The sequence below is a fragment of the Seriola dumerili genome, unplaced genomic scaffold (genome assembly GCF_002260705.1).
Source record: "Seriola dumerili isolate Sdu_G_001 unplaced genomic scaffold, Sdu_1.0 BDQW01000089.1, whole genome shotgun sequence".
NCBI classification, from domain to species: Eukaryota; Metazoa; Chordata; class Actinopteri; order Carangiformes; family Carangidae; genus Seriola; species Seriola dumerili.
The window spans coordinates 1,000,042-1,021,672 of NW_019174344.1; the positions used below are offsets into that span (position 1 = coordinate 1,000,042).

The window sequence follows — 21,631 nt, forward strand, 5'->3', positions numbered from 1 at the left end:
TCACCCTTGTGTGAAGAACCAGAATACAGACAGATGGTTGCTGGATGCGTTCTCTTGGTGTTTACTGCTTATTTCAGGCAGCTGCTGTGTTCAGTGGCACATGCAGCAGCACTTAAACACAGCTTTGTGTGTGACATGACGTGGGGTTACAGTGAGGCTATTCACTCCTCTGCAGCTATTTTTATACAGGAGCGAGAGTGTATGGAGTGACCTGAGTGGTTTGATCCTGATTTCCTGCTTGAGCGAGATGGCTCCTAATCTGATCTACGCTATCTTCTTGACTGTCAGAGGTCCAAAGTCTCAACCCACTATTTTACAATAAAATGTTTGCTGATAGATCTATTAGCTGCTCATCAGTGAAATTGTGGGGATGTGTAATCTCTTAATCTGCAGGAAATCTCTTCCTGTTCACAGACAGAAAGGGAGGGTGAATAAACTGCTTTAGATGCTGTCATTTTTCCACTACAGCAACTATGAAAAACACGCAGGTTTGGCAGCTATGGCACCATAAAAATCCTTTAGTAAGCATGTCTTTATTAATTATAATGAATTATAATTTTTCAGAATTTCTGTGGTGAGATAGCTTTGCTGTCTTTCAAATGACCTGCATAGACGTGATGATGCTGTGGATGATTTTAAGGAAAATTCATTTGAGGAGTATTCAGGCTTTTAGCTCTTTTACTGCATTCTTGGACCTGGATGTAAGAAAAAAAAAGAGTAAGATTCATTTAATGACTGTCCACATGTTTTTTTTATTAATTGCACTGGAGATTAAGAAAGATTACACGACCAGAGGCCTATGAGAATGTCATCAAGTAGTGGCAGAAGAGGCAGTATTAAAGTTTCAGATTACTCCGTGCATAAACTGCAGACGCGCCCAAAAAAAAACACTGAACTACAAACCCAAATACACGCATGCATAGCAATAAGTGAGGGTGAATCAGCATGCACAACGTTATTTTGTTCAGGTTTCAGTTTAGGAATAACAATCAGTGAAACGGCCTTGCTCTGCTTGCCTCCTTGTGGCATGACGTCTCTCAGCAGAGTTGCTTACATCAGAGCCGGGGCGCATGCACTCGCTGTGTGTTGGCAAACTGAGGTGATGTTTTGGATGAGAGCTTGAATAAACATAGCCTCTGCTGTTGCTGTGAAAAGACTCATTTACTCCCACCAAGAGCATCACAATGTGGCTTTAACTCTTGCTTAGGATTCGGAAGTTTGGATATCGGGGGAGAAGCAACGGATTTCTAAAGCTAATCCTTTTTTCCATGCCTCCAATCTATCGCTTTATTTTTTGCGGAAACGTTTTGTAAAGCTGTGCTTAAATTCTCACAGTAGTAGTAGTAGCAGTTGTAGTGTCCGCTATTGGTTGACTGGAATTATTACATAACAGAGGGCACTACTGAGACATTTAGACTGTAGAGCAATAATAATGCTCAACATGTTAGCCTGTCTATGGACTGTAATGTTGCTTGGTGCCTTTAGGAAAATAAACACACCAAGCAAATACCGCTTTCTTTATGTGGAGATATTTAAAATTTTGTGCTGTAATTAAACTGAATCTCTCAAGTGTCATAATATTTTTTTTTTGGGAATTAAATACGTTTTGAAATATGAATAAACTGTAACTGCTCATGCAGACAGATGCACATGTGGTTTCCGATGACATAGTGTCTACAGACTACAGAGCGTTTCAGTTTTCCTGCCCGGGCTTTGCCAGAACATTTTCTTATGGACACACAGCCCTGCCACTGTTTCATACCACAATGATGCTATGGTAACTGTGGGGTTTCTGCCTGTGGGGATGAACTCAATTGTTTTTGTGCTGGTCCTCATTTTCCCTCATTTTCTTCGTTCTAACACTTGGTAGTGGCTAGTCACTTGACAAATTTCATTATAATCTAGCCAGTAGTGATACCATGACCTAAAGAAAGATATTAATTTGAATTTGTGTAGATACAATTGCTTATATCCATTATAATTTGACAATCCTGTTACATAAATAACACGTCTGCGTGAAAGTTGTGACTTTCAATAATCCTCCATTAAATACTCCCATACTGGATGTGACCCCTGAAAGCCTTATACCTTGTCCATGACATTTATGGATTTAACAAAATATATATTATTTCAGAACATGTACTTTATTTAGCAAATAATACCTGATGTCAGAATCAGTGTTCCTGCTGGCAAAACCTTGTCCTACTTTAAAGGGAACATTTTCCCTGCAGTGTTTAAGCTACATCTGGTTCTCCTTCATTTGCTTTAAACTTGGAGGATGGGTTTTCTAGAAGTAAGAGGTTCTGACTGAACGAGTGTGTTTTCACTCAACTATTTTCAAGGATGTCATGTATTGCCTTTGTTATTGAACATAATAATTGTAGGAGCCACAACTGTCCAATCAGGTCTGCTGTTTCAAGCTACACTGCTCAAGGCCATTGAAGAGGCACTCCTGTAGCTGGATAGCCTATCGTGTGTTGTCCTTGAATGGTCCCCCCCCCTCATCCTCCTTGTGATTTGTAGACTATCTGAGTGGCAGTGTGGTTCTGTGCGGTGATTTGTCCCACGAGAGGGGCCCTGCCTCTGCCATTGCTACCGTCAGCAACTCTGCTACAACTGTGCATGAATACAGGATACTGGCATTTGCTGAATTCAAGGTGGCGTCTTTTCAATTAGAGCCCAGTGAAATACCTTTTCAGCCTCTCGAGTGGCCTGGCGAACTACAGCCAAGGGGGCCCCGGCAGTATAATGATGCCTGGCACAATAGTACCACTGTTCTCCATGCCGTTCCCAGGAAACCGCACAACATGTGCCATTGTGCAGTGTGCTTTGCTGCCCAACCACGTTGCCCGGCTTTAGCCAGAGACATCGAGAGGCCTGGCTGTGCAGTGAAGCTCACAGCAACGTGGTTGGGAAGACAGGTTCAGGGGGCGGCTAGATGAAGACCAGGGCTTATTCACCTCACACTACGTTTGATGTGTTAAAATAATATTACGAAAAGCTACATTTAAAAGGGCAGGCTTTGGAGCGGAAGAAGCCCGAGGGAACAAGAACAGCTGAGTGGTTGCCAGGAATGGTAGTACAGAAAACCCTGAGCATTGTTGCTATGTTGAACCCTCTTCAATAAAAAAGGAAACCAAGAGAAAAGTGACAAGCAGAAAAATGGAGGCACAAAGACGGTTTGAACTGGTTCGTAGCTGGTCCTAGCTGGTTCTTCTCTTTTTATCAGCATGCTGGGGGTTCAGCTATTTGTGTGTGTTCCTCCTCTATGGCCCCCAATGTGCTCTCCATTATAGCCTACACTGCTGTTTATGCAGCAGAGCAAAGGAGATCATTCAGGACCAGTCAGATAGGGGGGCTGTAGTCAACAGAATCCAGGAGACGCATGTCACAGGAGCCTTTTTGGGCTGTACAACTCAGCTGGTCATCTAAGACATCACAACAGGATACCCAGGAAATAGAGGCCTGATCCAGAGCCCAGTGTGTCACAGCTCTAGACATAGACCTTTCAGTTGATGTGTCAATTATTCAAGGCATTTGCCAAAATATCTATTCATAGCCAACTCTAGATTTTGTGACATAGTGAGAGTTGTTTTTTTTTTCTTTAGGCTACAAGTGAAAATGTTTGTTGGTCCCACAGTCACTTCGAGCTTGTTGGTATCACCCACTCAAATTTCCAGCATCGCAAAAGAATTTTCAGGCAGAATTTTAATCTAAATCCCCAAAGTTTTGTGATACATTTTGAATGGGACAGAATCTTCATTTGTCAATAGTCCCAAAGCCACAAATTATGTAATTTAGACCCTTAAGTCAATAGGTGTACAAGGAATTTTGTGCTGGTGTTTTATCTAGTTTCAATCATGTACCTGCTGGACCTGAACAAAGATACGGACTCAGTTGAATGCCCTCAGTGTGGCCTTCTTTTTCTTCCCACGTGTCTCTTATTGTTGGAAACTAGGAATTAACACAATGCTAGGACTATTGCAAATGTCTGTCAATTTTTTTTCCCGAACCTTATGAACAGGGGCCTCAACCAGAGGTTCCTAGTTCACCCTCACGAATCATTAGGATTTACCAGGTCTGTCTGGCCACCTCCCCCGCCATCTGATCCGACTCACCACCAGGTGGGAATCAGTTGATGGCTCTGCACCTCTCTTCACCTGTGAAAGACAAAGGCCACAGATCAGACGATACAACCACAAATTTGATGATTGATCGTAGGCCTATGGTGTTCTGGTACCAGGTACACTAATAAACAAATGAATAAAATGAAAAAATGCTCTTGAAGGTCGGGCAAGGAGGTGGTCGTCCTCGTAGCGCAGAGGGAATTGTGCAGTTTTAATGTGAGAGTATTTAATGATGAGGAGAATCATTTAAAATACCACATGAAAGCAGCGTTTCTGGTTCAGTTCCAGCCACGGACATTAGTTATATGTCATACCTTTATCTAGCTCCCCTTTTTTCCTGTCTGGCTCTGTATTACCTGCTTTACAATTAAAAAAAAGCATCCCTTAAAGAATTTCACAGTTCCGTTACATTAGTGGTTGATAAGAGTGTCATTGTTCCTGTTTTTTACCTGCACCGTCAGTGACATGCTGTAAATTCATTCATTCATTGCAAAATTTTATGCTAACTGCCAATATTTTTACTTCCACAGATCCCAGGAGGAGAATAAAAACCTCACTTGCATAGCACTTTCCAAACATTCACACAGCCTCAAACATTAACACATCTGAACGGATAGATCATTACACACACACCAAAGCACACAAGCAGATATGAGTGAAGATAAACCAGCCGAGACTGTGGAAACCACCCCTGCTGAGGGGAACGCTATTCCTAATGGGAAAGGCCATGAGCCCGGTGAAGAGATAACGGCGTCGGCCAAAACACCACCGGCAGATGATGGTGAAAAGTGAGTATACTCCTACTTAACGCAGTCTACATTTTTTTGTTAACAATACTTTTTAAATGCACTTTTGGAGTTGATATTGTAAATGTATGAATTGTCACTTTATTTTAGTTTTGCTGAAAAAGATCTGCGATATGAGCAGTGATTTAGAGGTCTGGAACCAGACTAATATGACTACCTGGTCACACATTAAAAACATTTTCATGTATTTCTCCAAATGTCATTTGTTACATTTGTGAATACATGCAGTGATCATATTAATTTGTAGCTACGTAGTGGTCATTTTGGTTTGATTGCTACTCCAGTAAATATGGCATCATGGAATCTATTCTTTGGTACTAAATACAAAAGGAAAAGGACAAATCAGTGATAAACAACCTGTCAATATGAACAACCTGTCCTTTATTTTATGCCTGTTACCACCGTTAAAGCAAGGTGATTTTATTCACTGAGTGCTTCCATCTTAACCTGCCACTTACTGAAGGTCTCTCACAATTGGTATCTTTGAGTTACTTGCCTGTTTCTCTACTAATCAAGAGGTTGGTTTCAGCAGCACGAGAGGGACCCGAGCCTCACTTACAGAGGGAAGATATGATGTAGTATATTTGGCTGTAATTCTACACATATCAGCTGGAGGGATGAGTAAAATTTTACCTGAATGAGAGGCCTCAATGGTCACAATACATTAGGGAGAGAGATAAAACATAGCAGCTAATTGTGTGTTGTTGTGGTGAGACTGATTATGTCACCCTGCTGCCTGGGGTGGCAGTTCAGCCTTGTCACTATAATGTTTGTCCCATAATTGCAGGGTTGAACAATCCTTATAACAACTCATACTGTATGTCCATTAACTGCCTGGTGGAGTGCCTTTGAGCAAAACTTTTACCTCCTACCTGCTCACGCATTATACACTATGATTTGCGTAGGATAACAGAGTAAGCTCAATGCCTAATTATCATGTCACTGGCTGTCTAGTAGGTTTTTTTTTTGTACCCTTGTTCTCTGTAATAGATGGTTTAATTAAAATGTCTCTCTCCAGGATACAAATGATAATTTATAAATGGTCCCTTCACTGTATTATTTGCCTTATTATATTATGACCTAGGGTGTTGTTTTTTCCACTTTGTGCTCTCGTTGGGTGATGGATGGCCTCTCTCTACACTGCTTGTAGGGAAACTGTACCCAATAGTGCCCAGAATGCTAGGTATGTATGTTACAATAATGAATGTGTTTCAGATTCAGTGTGTGCTATCTGTTTCAGTTGTGTCTAGTGTGGGAATTAGCACAGTTTCATAGAAAAGAAACTTGTCCTAAACCGGAGCCTGCTCTGTAACAAAGACATGGCAGTGTTTGTGGTGAATCTTGAGTGTTAGTTGTGTATGTTACTTCATGTTCTTATAACAGTGTTTCTCCTTGTTAGTCCTCACAGAACTGAGAATACTGGGGCCAACCTCCCAGAGAGCCAGGAGTTCTTATCAGGCGTGGAGGACAAGAAAACAACACGTTTTACAGATGTAAGGTTAAACAACACAACCCACAGGCTATTCTCAGTCCTATATTTATAATTATATGCACTACCTTCAAGCACTATCAGATGATTTAACATTTTCATTCTTCTCCTCTGTCTTGCATCACTTCTAGTTTGAAGGAAAAACCTCGTTTGGGATGTCAGTCTTCAACCTGGGCAATGCAATCATGGGAAGTGGAATCCTAGGTCTGGCATATGCCATGGCCAACACAGGGGTCGTCCTGTTTTTGTAAGTTATTCATACACTGTACATGTGATCTGATACATTTGTAACTTCATGATTGCAGATTGGAAGCAGTAGAGCAGAATTACAGCTCACAGATGTTGTATGACTCATTTTCTTCCTGCTGAGGTCTTTCCATTCGAGGCCTGCGTCACACAAAAATAGCACCTAATTGTTTTGTAATTGGCTTGTATTAACCAGGCAGCAGACCCTGTTTATGACACAGACACCGATGACACAGGGCGCATTTGTTTGATAATAAAGGCTCAGATTAATAGCATACTGGAAATCATTTACTTGTGCTGTAAATGAGTACAACTGCAATCACAAATATCCACATGTTCTTCTGTGTGGTTGATTCTCTGCCTTGAACCAGTGGGTGTATGTGCTGTATATATGACAGGCTTAACATTTAAAGCCTCCGCAGCAGCAGCATTGTCTGTCAAGATAATGACGTCACTGTCAACTGCAGCTGCTAGGTTGATTATGTATATTTTCATCCATGCTTTTTTCCATCTGATTTAGCTGCACTGAAGGTCTTTTGACCTTTAAGCTGCAGAGAGTTAAACCTTGACTGCTTGCAAGAACTGAATGATAACAGTGGAGAATACCAGAACAGTCAAGACACTTTGTATAACACCCTGTGGGGGGAGAGATATTCTAGCCTTGTTTCTGGCACTGCCCTTCTCTAACATGATTTACCGAGGTCTTTACTTAACCCAGTAGACTGGTTCTTGTTAAACCAGTCACTTTAAAATGTAGTTCAAACAAGCATGAAGACATCTTCATTTTTACTTTAATATTCTTTATTTTTCTTACTGCTAACAAATCCTGTGAGAAGACCAAAACCAGAAATGTTTTAGTCCATCTGTAAATCATTTCTGGCACTATATTTTCAGGCCCAAGCTCATTGGTTCCCACAGAAGATGAAAATATTTAAAAACAGGTCACACATATATAGTAATTTCATAAAACAGCTGGGCTCTGTGTGGTCTTAAGGAAGCATGCCCACATTAGAGTAAATATTACGGTTGATTAAAACATATCTGGTGTACTTACAGTGTCAAGATGAAGTATTGCTGTAGCAGTAGCAACAGAGGCACAGAGTAATAAGTCTTTAGCTACGTAGACAATACTTCTCAATAGGATCTATTCATTGTTGTTTTTTTTCTTTTTACGCTGTTGACAATAATGATAATACGAAATATCGTCATATTTATTCTTTAAAGCTTGTAGACTGGATATTAGCTTGCTTTCAAGAAATTCATAACATTTCTCTGGCATTACCATTTTATTTTTGGCGTGTCATGGACTTTGATGACATCATCATTGGCAGTTTTGTTGACCATACGATCTGTCTTGGATTTATCCCATCTGAATCTCTAGTCCACTAGACAAGACAACCTCAGACAACAACAATTGAAGACACAATGGTCTTCTGTGGTACAATATAACTCTAACTTTTTTTAAAAAGTGCAGCAAATAAGCCTAGAGGATGATACTGATAGGCTGTCAAAGCCTCACATGCTCACTTAGGTCTTAGATGCATGTGTCACTGTGTTTAAAATTCCCCTTTCTTTCATGAGGTTTCCATCTGTAAGATCTGCTTTCTTGTATTTCTCTGAAAATGAATCAGGCCTGTTAGAGGGAAGTCTTACCAGATATCACTGGCAACATCAACAGTTTCACTCCCTCGTCTTCCTTGTGTTATTTTGACACATTGTTCCTGATGGTGCTAGATTGCAAGGTGGCTGGTGCTGAAGCTAAGGTTTTCTGTGAGAATAGATTAAAGGGCATTGCTGTGAGCCGCCCCCCCCTCCCACTCAACCCCCCACCACTCCAGGCAATGTAGTTTATTTAGCTAAGCATTCTTGAATAAAATTACAATAGAGTTGCAGTGAAAGGTGAAACAATGTTTTGGATATTTGTATTGTTGCTATGACTTGTTTCAAGTGGATTTGTAGCTATAATGAAAAACTACATGCTCTCTTCCCTTTGTGGGTCACAGGTTTCACAGAAACTCTACAACAGAAAAATAATGGCTTATTCATGTTGGCATTCATGATTCAAATTGATCTGGGAGAAATGGGAAGCTACTTTTAATGTCTAACAGCTATCCTGGCCCTAAGATATTATTCAGCAACGTTATTTGAACACCTCTCCAAGGCAGTCATGTCTGGAGGATTTTCCCTCGTGTTAGAGAAAGCTCCTTAATTTGAGCTGAGTTGTGTGACTGTGGTTTTTCAAGCTGTCTGTTGTCTGGACCGCCTGAACCCTGTGTCACTATACGCCACTGTCTCTGACACTTAGACAGGCGAGATGGGAGGTGAAGTGAACTGTGAAGCTGATTAATCTACATTTCACTGTGATGAATACATGTAATCATGTTCAAATTAATAGTACGTGACCAAATGGAGCAGATAGCGTGTATTTATCCATCCTGTAATAGATGAAAGGCTGTGTCTTTGTGTGCATATCTGCCTGATCTTGTATCAAACAATAGAGTAGCTACTGAGAAATACAGGCTGGGTCAGTGACATATTTGGCAAAGGATTACTGGCAATTTCTCTGTGTTCCACATTGGACTCCAGGCTGGTGATCGCCTCAAAATACGTTACATCTTTTTTTTTCTACCAGTGTACTGTGTCATTCTGAACCTCAGGTCCTGTTCCTAAAGGGTACAGAAGACCTAAAAAAGAAGCGGCCATGCTAGCTGAAATGCAGGAAGGTAAACAAAGGCCAAATAAATGCCAATAGCAAAACAAAAATGGGCCTCTTGCACCATATTTTTCTTATATAGGTTGTTCTCATTCTCTCCATTGCTGCATACATGTTATGTAAACTGTACCTTGAAGGATTATCAGGCATTTTGTATTTCCACTTCAGACTGATATGAGGCCGGATGCATCAGTTCACTCATCATATGTCAACAGTTATGACTATTGATTGATATCTATAATTATATAACTAAAACTATAAATATATTATCAAAAGGAAGTCAAGAGTGTTGCCTTTGGCTTATTGTTAGGGATTATCTGAACAATAGGCGCGTTATGGTCTATAGTACATCCTGTATCCAATCAGTTTTTTATTCTGAGCCGCAATGTGACTCATGCACTTAATGTTATTGAATGTACAAGATAATTTATTATATCCAGTACGTGTTTTGGAATGTCCTTTGTTTCTGTTTCACTTGTGGCCTGATGTTTTATATCACACCGATTTTTGTTGGAGGGGCTTCAGCGGGTCAGTGGCCCTGGCCCGGGTAGGAATGCAGCGGGGTGGAAAGCTGTGAGCAGAGCTACAGTGACCCAAGTGTGCCAGTCTGTCTGACTGTCAGCAGATCTGTCCTCCCACTGCCGCTTGACTGACTAAATCCTCCACCGCAAGTCAGCCTAGCATTCTTCCACATGGTTTCAAGAAAAGCCAAACAAACAAAAAAAAAAAACCTGTTAAATGGCCAAGAGTTGAAGTCGAGGTGAAAGACATGCTGCCTGGCCGTTCCAAAAGGAGAGAGGAATGGAGAGTGCGTGTGTGAGAGAAAGAGAGAAAGTTAATGTCGCCAACAGTAACAACAGAAGAGAGAAAATAGAAAATAGTTGGAATGAGGTGGACTGGTCAGGGGAAGTCAGTCGATCAGGGTCCATTCACAAAACTTCCTCAGGCCCAGGATTCGCCCTGAAATAGAATTCTAAGAAAAATTCTTAAAATTATGACATTTCTCAAACATCTCCCTTAAAAGTAAAAAATAAATCCTAGTAAAAGATTGCTGACCAATAAAAAAGCATGAAAAGACAGTTTACTTTTCCAGTTTTGAAATGGGGTCATTGATTGAAATATTTCTGCATCACCAGCAGTGTACTCATGTTTAACAAACGTATTTATGCAGGGTTGCAGATACAGTTGAGAAATCATAGTAAGTCACTGTCTTGAAAGGGCTGAGTGTCATTTTCCGATGTTGACTGCTTGACATTTTGACGTTTAGCAGATGTTGGTTTTGCTCACGACAAGAATGTATTGATTTTACATATCAAGATGGCGTTGGCATGTAACATTTGGAAGACGTTGGATTTTGGTTACATGACAACACAGCTTAAAACCAACAAAACATCAACATCAGTTGTCGTCAGTATTCCACAATGTCAAGTTGATGTTGTCATTAGACATTGTCCTGACACTGAATTTTGGTCACTCAAATTCGCAACCTACATTCAACCCAATATCAATGTCAAATGACGTTGTTGGCCAGCTGCATGTCTGCAGGGGTTCAATACTAGTGCCAATACATTTTTGATGCCTCACTTGAGAACTATAAACAAGCTTTCCTGCAAAACCCTTTTCTTTCTTTAACTAAAGAGACCAGTGTTCTAAAATGTGAAATGTTGTCCACACTCAAGCAGCTGTATAAGAACTTTTTTAGACTTGACAGGTTTCAATACATTTCAAAACTCTTCTTGACCTCTCAATGTTATGTTAAATTGATACAAAAATCCCACATCCACACATAAAATGGCACTGGGTTTCTGAGCACAGACCACTCTGGATGGTTGAATATGTTTGAAAAAATAGACCTAATTAATACTCTCACGTGATAAAGAATCATTTAAATGAGAACGACAGTAGAATAAGATTTTGGGACTGGATTACTTATCCACTCCAAATTAATTACTCCAGGAACCCAACAGATAAATCCAACAGTGATTAAATGGGAAAGATAAAAGCTAATCACTGCAGCCTGATACATGACGAGGAACAACATGTAAAATCTCTGATTATGCGTCAGTGGAGACAGTGGAGAGTCTATTACTGAAAAATGGAGAGAACGGCTGTTGCTGTGACTGAAGTAGATTATTCCACAACTGAGGAACAAACAGGAACAAGATTAATGTCTACAAAGGATATTACCTCAATGTGTCAATCTCAGCATTGAATTGGAAATGTTTCTTTTGAAACAGTCCATCTGGAGCTTGTGCTTACTTACTGTGGCAGAGGGCAGAGGGGCTGACAGTCTATGTGGCTCAGCTGGAGTAACAATCCAATGTGAAGAGGAACCACAGGGATTCTGCTCTTCCAACACAATCTATGTACCGGCATCCAGGAAATGTACCTCTATGCTGCAGCTGTATAAATAGCCCTCAGAGTAATGTACAGTGTGGTTATAATACATGTTGTTTGTTTTGTTTGTTTCAGGGTACTTCTAACAGTGGTGGCAGGCCTCTCATCATATTCCATCCATTTACTGCTAAAGTCATCTGGTATTGTGGGTACGTATACACCTTCATAATCTGATAAGCAAACCTCCAAATTACTCTTCAGTGTCAGATGGTAATATCACAAATTGTGAACCTCCAGTACTGTTGACCTGCTGCACAACAAGTTGTCATGTGTATACTTAATTAGATTAGCAGTCTGTTTACAGTCCCAGATGTTGTTCGTGTGGATTTAACTACATATACTTTTATTTGTTATTTGTGGCCCAGGTATTCGTGCGTATGAGCAGCTTGGTTACAGGGCCTTTGGGACCCCGGGGAAGATGGCGGCAGGTATTGCCATCACACTGCAGAACATTGGAGGTGAGGTCACACACTGCCATCTGTCTTACGCATACACACGTTTTTTTTAAATATTCTATGATGTCTCTGGGATCATAGTATTCTGTGATGTGTTGCTTGGGATTATGTGTGTATGTTAGTAATAGCACATTTGTGTGTGCATATATCTCCCCTCTACAGCCATGTCCAGTTACCTCTACATAGTCAAGTATGAGTTTCCTCTGGTGATCCAGGCTTTTCTGAAGGTGGATAAGCCTGCAGGGTGAGTGGTTATTCCGTCACACAACATTTTTCACTCACATTATGTACATTATGTACTAAAACATGTGACTTCAGATCTATGGGACACATACTGACATGTCATAAGGGAAGAATTTCATCTAATCTCTGGTAAAAAAAAAAGGCATTAAAATCAATATCCTATAGTTCTGGTCTGTGAACACAAATCTCATTTTCACAAGTGTAGTTGTGTTTTATGACTGCATGAAATGCTGCAGGATTGGGGGAAAAAAAAAGCCAAACATGAAATAAAAGCCAGTGTAAAGATTAAAAAGTAATCTACTCGTGTTAAAAAAAGCAGTGTGATATCCCATCACTTCTCTATGGGGCTTCAAGATTTTATCCTCTACAGAAGAATCCTGTCAGGCTGTGCCAGTTGGCGGGCCTGGTGCTGCTCCTCATGTGCTGAGCAGCTGGCGTGAGAACAGCTGTGATAGTGACCCCGAAGGAGGAGAGCAGCACGGCCACCGAGAAACAGCTAGACTCCACGGCTGAAAACGTAAACCATGGGATATCACTGGCCAGTGCAGGTGGCCTCAGAGACAAACAACACTCACTTCCTTGGATGAGTGTTCAAGTGTGATGTTACCCCCTTTACCCCTCAACCCTTATCCCAGTTAGAGCCTCTCCTCACCTACTTTTTAGTTTGGAGAGAACTGGGTGAAGGGGAGGAGGGGAAGAAAATGGAGTATTTGTATGATATATAGTTGTATGCCTGTGTGTAAATGGGCAGAGTCACATGGAAATTTCTGCTACTGAGGGAATGTCCCCTCTTATTATAATGTGCAGAGATGATGGGTGATGACACGTAACTACTTCGAAACCATGTCACAACAGAGCAAACAAAAGAAACGAGTGCATGCACTGCACTGGACTCAACCTATAGTATGGAGAATAAAGACTGCCACTGCTTCCCCCATTTGCTCATAGATGTTTAGATTGATATATCCCACTATATACGGTATATATAAAGAGCGTTATATATAGAAATTATATACTAGGACAACATGTCTACATTGTTTTCTCATGTCAGCTCTTTTTTCTCTGTGTAGTAATGCTTGATGCTGTGGGCCATGGTCAACAATCACTGTTTATTTGAAATGACAGACTAGATTCTCCCTGTGGTATTTCATCCTGTCAGTGGGTGTGCGTTTATATTGGTAAACTGTACAGGGGGTGGGCAAAATAACAGGGACACCTCACAATCCGATGCAACCGAATACAATAGCTCTGCAACAAATGCTACTGTATAATAGAATCTGATTATAATATAACGACAGAGCTTATAATTATACATAAAAATGAATTACAGCTGATAATGATCAGTTTTTGTTGACTGCCTGTCTCTATAGATCCTTATTTTTTACAAAAATCCAGGTGAAAATCAAATTATAAAAAGACCATTTGCAGAGCCGACACTAACTGTTTATGTTATTCATTAGAAGGACTCGGCTGGACCATAATCAGTTTCCTACACTTTCTGTTACTGAATGTATATGGGTATAGGTGGTCTGGCAGCAGGAAGCACAAGAACATTTCGTTGCATATATGAACAAAATAAAATCTGTTTAAACTTCAGAACATCTGCTTGTTTTCTGTGAAAACTTGTAAGATTAGATTATCCTTATAAACTCTGGCAGAGGCTTTAAATTAACTTTTTGAGACTGCAGTAGATGGTGCTGTTTAGGGCTGAATAATTCATCAAAATATTATCGATATCTCAATACACCCAAATGCAGTATTCAAATGGCAGGAGCTGTTATTTTTTGATGAAAGTAAAATGTGTCTCAACGGACCATAAATGAAGCATTGTGGTGCTACAGAGATGCCCCAGCCTACGAATAATCTTCTCCAGAACTGAGGGAACATGCTTGTTTGGTACAAGCCCCAGTAAAAATTTTAGTATCATAATTTTTATATTTTTTTTCAGTGAAAGTAAAATGCAAAAATTATCATTCCCACTACACTGATGACTCATATCACAACTAATGAGTAATAATAACAATATGATGATTTTTTTTTTTTTTTGCTTTTCGGTTTTTTTTTTTTTTTGCACACACTGTCAACATGTTGTCTCATATAGGTGTGGGGTTCCAGTTGTTTTGTCCACCCTCTGCCTGAGTGTGTACGTGTTTCTGTCTCTGGAAGTGTGTTGCCTTTAACAAACCTGATACTGGTCAGCTCACATCTGAGGTTGTGTGTGTGTGTGTGTGTCTAGCTGTTTGTTTTGCTTATCAAATTTTTTTTCACTGTTTGTGATTATTGATGATTGTGCACCTGTGTGTTTGTATATGCCTAGGCAAAATATTGTAGCTTTGTGTGCGTGTGTGTATCAGTGAGAGATTATGTCCCTGTTCCAGATGGCCAGAGGGTGGGATGACAACAGGATAGATGAGCCTCTTCTTTTTTGAGATGTGTGAATGTACAGTGTGTGTTGCAACAGATGTTGTATCTCAGCAGTGTCTCCCACCTGATGGAAGACAAATTAATCACCCCGACTGTTGATCTAAAAATAGCGGCAGTACATGAGATAGTAACACGTGGTCGGTCGTGTCAGTGGAATCTGTTTGTCATGTGCCTAACTTTTCATATTCATGTCCTCTGTACTGTCATAATGGTGTTTTTTAGTTTGGCAGTGGAAAATAACCACACTGCCTGTGCACAGTGCTTAGTCATACACAATGTTTGCGCTTAATAATAGTGTCCACTTCATTCTGTGTCAGCCAGTGGATACCACGTCACTGTAGCACAAGTGCTAGGAGTTAACAATGAATTAAATTGTAAAAACTGACTATGTATAATATTGTATAAACCATGTACATCATAGGTTATGACATTTCTTAACATGTGTTCCAAATGAAGAATACTATTTTTAGGTTTTATAGGGTTTACAATATATACCATGAGACAATGTAAGATGTTTTCATTCATACCATGGTAGTGATCCCTTTAATATCGCTGGTTGTATTAGACCATTGTGGGCAATGTTGCAAATCATGAGGTATGACTGCTGTATGGTAATATTGGATTTTTAGATAAATGTGATGAAGAGCCTTGAATTTTCAAATATTCCATTTTCAGAATTTCCCTAAAACAAACATTACTATCTGGTTATTTAGGCGTCTGAACGGTTTCATGAAAGTTTTGTGACACTGATTTTAATGAGATGGCAAGGATTTTATAATATATGGTTCTGGTTTCGCCGATCACAACCCCACTCCTCTAAGAAACTTTTGACTGGAGATTCAAAAAAGTCTGTAAAATCTTTTGATAATCGCATAATTCATTTTTTTCATCTAGCCGTTTGGTTATAATTTATTTTTATCTCAAAGATGATTGTCTAAATGCAATTTCAATGCCTTCCTTACATTTCCATCACTATAATTTTGGTGAACAAATGCTAAGATTTAAATGTATTTCATGATAGTCACATTTTTTTCAAGTCAAATTTAAAGATATTGATTCTAGAAAGACCAGAATCAGCTTTAAAAAACTGCCATTTGTAAGTTCTGTACTAAGGACATGACTTCTGTGTCCTCATTGCCAGTTATAGTTCTTAGTGTTCTAAGAACAAACACATGTATTTATTTCACTCTAAATATTAGATATTTTGCAACTACTGAGTTTAATTTTTATTGATATCTGTTAAACTGTGAATAACACTACCTTCACTTTGCTTGGCATAGTTATGGAAGTATAAAATAATCCCCAACCAGTACCTCTGCCTTTTTCCACCATGTAAACTTTATCTCTTGCACACCTCATTTTTTAGCTTTTCACACACTTTTCTCCTGTGTCTTCATGATCAGTATCTGACATAGGGTAAATGCTCAACAGAAGTGAGACTGAGAGGAGCGTTTAAGCCGAGTAATTCAAAATCAATACATTTAATTGTCTCTGTGTCTCTCTGTCTCTCTGCAGTGAATGGTACCTGAACGGAAACTACCTTGTGATCATTGTATCGATTGGAGTAATATTGCCACTGGCTCTCATGAAACAGCTCGGTGAGTGTGTAATATCATGTCACACTTACAGTGGGATACTCATCTGTGTGTCAGTGTGGGCTTCCTTATAAATTCTGTTTTGTGTTACACTTTGCAGAATGAGGTTAAAACGAGACTATGTAGCTTTTGCTGAACGGATGCCAGTGCAGCTATAAATGGCAGTTATGGGATAATGTACTGAATGCTGAACCAATGTTTAGCATTTAGCTAAAATGCAAAGCAATTGTAACAGTAGGACAAGTGGAGAGAAGTAATAAAATCAGCCAAGTGGCTCAATAATGTCTGTAATACAGCAATATTTACTTGACCTGATGGGTTAGAGTTAGGGCTATAACAGCAAAACCTCTGAGTATATTGGACTGAGCAATGGTATCTTTAATTGCTAAAGAATTGAAATATTCATTTAGGAGGAGGAATATGTTATTTCTTCTCTCGAATGTTACACAATCTTGCTTCAACAAAAGGTTTTATGAGGCTAACAAAACTGCATCATTATTCGATCAAGAGGAAGATACTTAAAGATTGATGAAAACCCCTCAGGTGTGAAAATATAAGAAAGAAGCTGGAAATATTGCTTATTAAAGGTTGTATATTAATGATTGCTCTGAGGAAGCATCGTGCTTTTTCCCAACATTTTGCACAGCTCCAGGCAGAACAGGATCTGTGGAGTTCACAAGGTTTTTCATAGTGATTAGCTCGAGGATACTGCAGGGGATGTTCATCTCTGTCAAGGCTTGAGCCTTAGTCCTCTGCTTTAATAACAAGTGAGCTCCTAGTCACCTTCTAAATTTGAACAGATGTCATACCTTATATTTAGACATTTTCAGTTGGTTACTGCAAAGATTTGAGACCCACTCACACAGTTTCTTTTTCTTCCATGACCATTTCCACTGTTGTCCCCCTGAGATGTCTCTTGGTACATGGTTTATGCTGCTCACACACACACAAACCCAATGTCTTTCACAAGGTTGATGCAGACAAGGTGATGCAGAGAGTGTTACACAGTCTCTTCAAATGAGCAAGCGCATGAAACAAAACAAGTGGAAGGAAGAAAAAGGCAGGGAAAGCCAGTTTGGAAGTGAGAAAAGGAGGCGTATTGGCTGACCTCCCGTAAGAAGTTTGTCTCCTGCCGAGACATCAAGGACAACATAGCCAGTCGGTGCCGTCACAGTCGGTAATGAGCTCCGACTCCGAGCACATTAAATCAGTTTGGTCCACCACAAGGCTTGATGAACATATAGTAGAAGTCAGATACAGTTCCATAAGAAAAATGCTGCTTTACCTCACTAGTGATTAGTTATTAGAGTTAAGTAGTAGAGTTAAGCAGATAGGAGAGATATTATACATACCTTAAATGGGCATTTTACACATGCTATTTCTGGTGTAATATATTTGAGATTAAGCATGACCATGTAATCCCAGATAAGAGGAATGCTAATGAAGCTTTTGTGTTTTAGGATACCTGGGATATACCAGTGGCTTCTCCCTGAGCTGCATGGTTTTCTTCCTCATTTCAGTAAGTCCTCTGACTCATGGTATACATACATGTTAGTTGGAAATCATGCGTCTTGCTTCCTGTTTCTTGCCTTTTGGCAGAAGCATTAGGGCAGCATATTCAGATGCATTGGGATCAGCTTGCAAAAAAATGTTTATTTTTTCATCTTCCCACCACCTCTTTAGTATTCCCCACTCTCTCTACTCATTGCCATGGACTATGTTTGCATGCAGCAGTTCCAGGCTGTATTGGTTCTCTGTCTTTCTCTGACCTAGTTTTGGCTGTGTGAGCTGTAATCCACGCATTGCTCTCCTCTCTCTATCACTCTCTCTCTCTCCCTCTCTCTGGCTCTCTCAGTGCTGTATTTTCCACCTGTCTGTATGCTAACTGTGTCCCATTGTCTTTGTTTCTGCTTAATGCCTCTCTCCTCTTCACTGTGCAGGTAATCTACAAGAAGTTCAATACCCCTTGTCCATTTGTGGACTTTGCATTTAATGGCACTACTAAAAGTGTTGTGAACATCAGTGCTATGGAACCTGGTGGGGAGGAAAACCCTGCTTGTATTCCCAAAATGGCCAACCTCAACTCACAAGTAGGTTCACGCATGTCACTTAGTCTGAAAAGACAAGTCAATTTCCACTGCCATGGCCACTGACAGCCACCCACTTATGTCATAGTCATCTCCAGCATGTTGCCAGTGACAGTTCACAATCCAAGCATGGAAATCACACTTGGTTTGAAGCACTGAGTTGCACCCAAGAAGAGATCAGGCCTTTCATCAAGCTGTTAATGATAGACAATAGTGTGTGATTAATGGAAGGCTCAAAGATGGACAGCGACCCCTGAGCTGTCTGCTACTGTCAGCTGAACAAGAAAAATTGCTTTGGCATTCTCTTACTTATAGCAAGTTCATTAAGTTTGCCCTTTGTGGGCCAAGGAGATAGGTAATGAGTGAAATGGGAAAGACCTGACATTTCTCTAAGTACCCTTATTTGTTACTCACAGTACATACCTTCACAGCAGGACAAAACTCTAACCCTAACTGGAAAGACTCTTAATCGCAGTTAGTTGCTTAAATTTGTTTGATAGTGACATTACACTGCTTTACTTTATTGAAACAATTTTACTTTCCAGAGAATTAGCAAATACTGTCTAGTTGTTCCTGGTTTTTATAAAATCCTATCAAGTCTTTATTAGCATCCCTTAAAGATGTATGAGTCTTTCCCAACTCAGGCTAGTAAGACCAATTCCTGCTGCTTAGCAGCTTACATGTAAGGCATTCTTAAATAGGCTAAGGCTGGTCCGCAGCCAGGCCCAAGTTAATCACAGGGAAACAATTAGCTCTCTGTGATGTGTCTGAGGGAGTAATGGGCAGTAAAGCGCGAGGTTGGTGGTAAGACGTCTGGGATGGCGCTACTGTATCTATGGTGACCTGTTGGGATTCATTTTCAGACGGCCTACACCATCCCCATCCTGGCGTTCGCCTTTGTGTGCCACCCTGAAGTTCTGCCCATCTACACAGAGCTGCGCAAGTATGTCCTTCTAATGGAAAACTCAGTACAAGTACAGTGACAAGAAATCAGTAGCATAACGAAGAAGAAAGCAACTACGTCTGCTTTGTGCTTGGCTGATCATAACCTAGTCACATGCACTGCTTTCATTTTATTTTGAAATGAGTTGGCACTGCTTGTATGATTTAGCATGTTGTTAGTTTGAATTTATCATCCTGCTTTGAACCACTGTTGCTTGTTCTCCTGAGATTAATTTCCTAAGATTATTTTGAAGCATATCCCTGCAACACAAGCCCCACAGCTTAAGATGGTATTTGATAATAACTGAGCTACGTGCTTTCTGTCTGTCACTTGACAGTGGATGTCTTGATCTTGAATGTGTGTGTGTTTGTTTGTTTGTGTGTGTGTGTGTGTGTGTGCGTGCGTGCGTGCGTGCGTGCGTGCGTGCGTGCGTGCGTGCGTGCGTGCGTGCGTGCGTGCGTGTGTGTGTCATCACATGGCAATATCTTCTGATTTCAGTGCCACCAAGAAAAAGATGCAGCATGTGGCCAACATCTCCATTGCAGTCATGTACAGCATGTACTTCCTGGCTGCTCTTTTTGGATACCTAACTTTCTATGGTGAGGCATGGTCCTCCTCCCATTGCAGTGTCTCTCATACTTCCTCTGTCTTGATCTATCTGTCTATCTATCTATCTATCTATCTATGCTACACTGCCTCATTTTGCTTCTTGATTTATGTATCTGTGAGTTAATTTTTGTTGTTTCCATATCAACATTTTATAATGTCTAAATCACTACAGTATGTATAGCAGAGCAGTAATCCTGTTGGCTGAAAAGCATCATGATGCACCTACGCCCTCTAGTGGTCATACTTTAGACATCAATGACCATTTGCATTGCAGTTAAAGCCATCATGATTTATAAAGGTTTTATAAGATGTAGTAGCATATTGCATATCATTATTTCTATTACTGCTGATTATAAAAATTTATCCAATTAATCAATATTACGTGTATCCTATTTTTATATTATAAGTAATTAATGTTTTTAATACAAGTGATGTTTTGCTGGTTGGTTTGGGGGAAGTTCATTATCCTTAGACCTACTCTATGTTCCTCTGTTTTCATCTCTTCCAGGTGAAGTGGAAGCAGAGCTGCTTCACACCTACAGCCGTATTGACCCATATGACACTCTGATTCTGTGTGTGCGTGTGGCTGTGCTCACTGCTGTCACACTCACTGTACCCATTGTGCTATTTCCTGTAAGTACACCTTTAACACCTATAGTTAACACTCTGGCAAATTATGGCAGCAGTTCTTTTCTTCATGTAGTAACTCTACAGTGTTTTAAAATACAGTGAAACAATTGAAAATGACCTCTTTTTTTTTGTAACGAACAGGTACGGAGAGCAATTCAACAGATGATGTTTCCCAACAAGACCTTCAACTGGCCTCGCCACATTGCCATTGCCTTCATTCTGCTCACTTTCATCAACCTGCTGGTCATCTTTGCCCCCAACATCCTGGGCATCTTTGGGATCATTGGTAGGTTAAAAACCAACCCCATGACATTAAGCACCAACATTTAGACATCAGTGGATTAGGCATGCTTATATATTTACATTTGATATTAAAGACAAGAGACCACTGAATATGTAACTATCATATACAATAATTAAGATTTTGAGGGCAGCAATTAGATATTGGGATTGAGATTTTTCACTCTGGGACTTTGGTGTGATGTGATGAGCAGTACTTCATCAGCAGGGTCAGCAAGTTCATTCACACATGAAACTTTAAAATTCAAAAGCCTCATATGACAATTTTTCATTTCTGGAAGCAAAACAAAATAAATATGAACTAATTATTTTTTGCCCTTTCCCCTTTTTTCCACATCGTCTCTACAGTGCTGCCAGCAGCAGCTCTTAATGAGAAATGAGGGGAGTAAGAATTTATAGAGTAATAATTTTATTATTTTTTTGTCTGCTTTCCAGGTGCCACATCTGCCCCTTGTCTCATCTTCATCTTCCCTGCTGTCTTCTACATTCGTATTGTACCCAAAGAAGAGGAGCCACTGCGCTCAGTGCCCAAAATCCTGGTGAGCATCACATGAGAATAACATGAGA

The 21,631-nt window shown here is 40.1% G+C and overlaps 1 protein-coding gene across 2 annotated transcripts in view; it reads left to right on the forward strand.

Annotated features, from left to right (window-relative positions):
* The window catches only part of LOC111222114 (sodium-coupled neutral amino acid transporter 3-like), a 37,848-nt gene that overhangs the window by 12,277 nt on the left and 3,940 nt on the right, over positions 1–21,631 (forward strand). Inside the window, exons 2-16 of one of the 2 annotated variants that reach the window (XM_022745688.1) lie at positions 4,658–4,915; positions 6,084–6,116; positions 6,333–6,426; positions 6,554–6,669; positions 11,854–11,927; positions 12,144–12,236; positions 12,396–12,477; positions 16,416–16,498; positions 17,956–18,014; positions 18,436–18,585; positions 19,446–19,525; positions 20,024–20,124; positions 20,643–20,767; positions 20,906–21,050; positions 21,500–21,603. In XM_022745688.1, the coding sequence (XP_022601409.1) occupies positions 4,779–4,915; positions 6,084–6,116; positions 6,333–6,426; positions 6,554–6,669; positions 11,854–11,927; positions 12,144–12,236; positions 12,396–12,477; positions 16,416–16,498; positions 17,956–18,014; positions 18,436–18,585; positions 19,446–19,525; positions 20,024–20,124; positions 20,643–20,767; positions 20,906–21,050; positions 21,500–21,603 (1,476 nt within the window). In that variant the 5' untranslated portion in view covers positions 4,658–4,778. The remainder of the gene's footprint in view (positions 1–4,657; positions 4,916–6,083; positions 6,117–6,332; positions 6,427–6,553; positions 6,670–11,853; positions 11,928–12,143; positions 12,237–12,395; positions 12,478–16,415; positions 16,499–17,955; positions 18,015–18,435; positions 18,586–19,445; positions 19,526–20,023; positions 20,125–20,642; positions 20,768–20,905; positions 21,051–21,499; positions 21,604–21,631) is intronic. The other variant, XM_022745689.1, reaches the window with a different exon arrangement.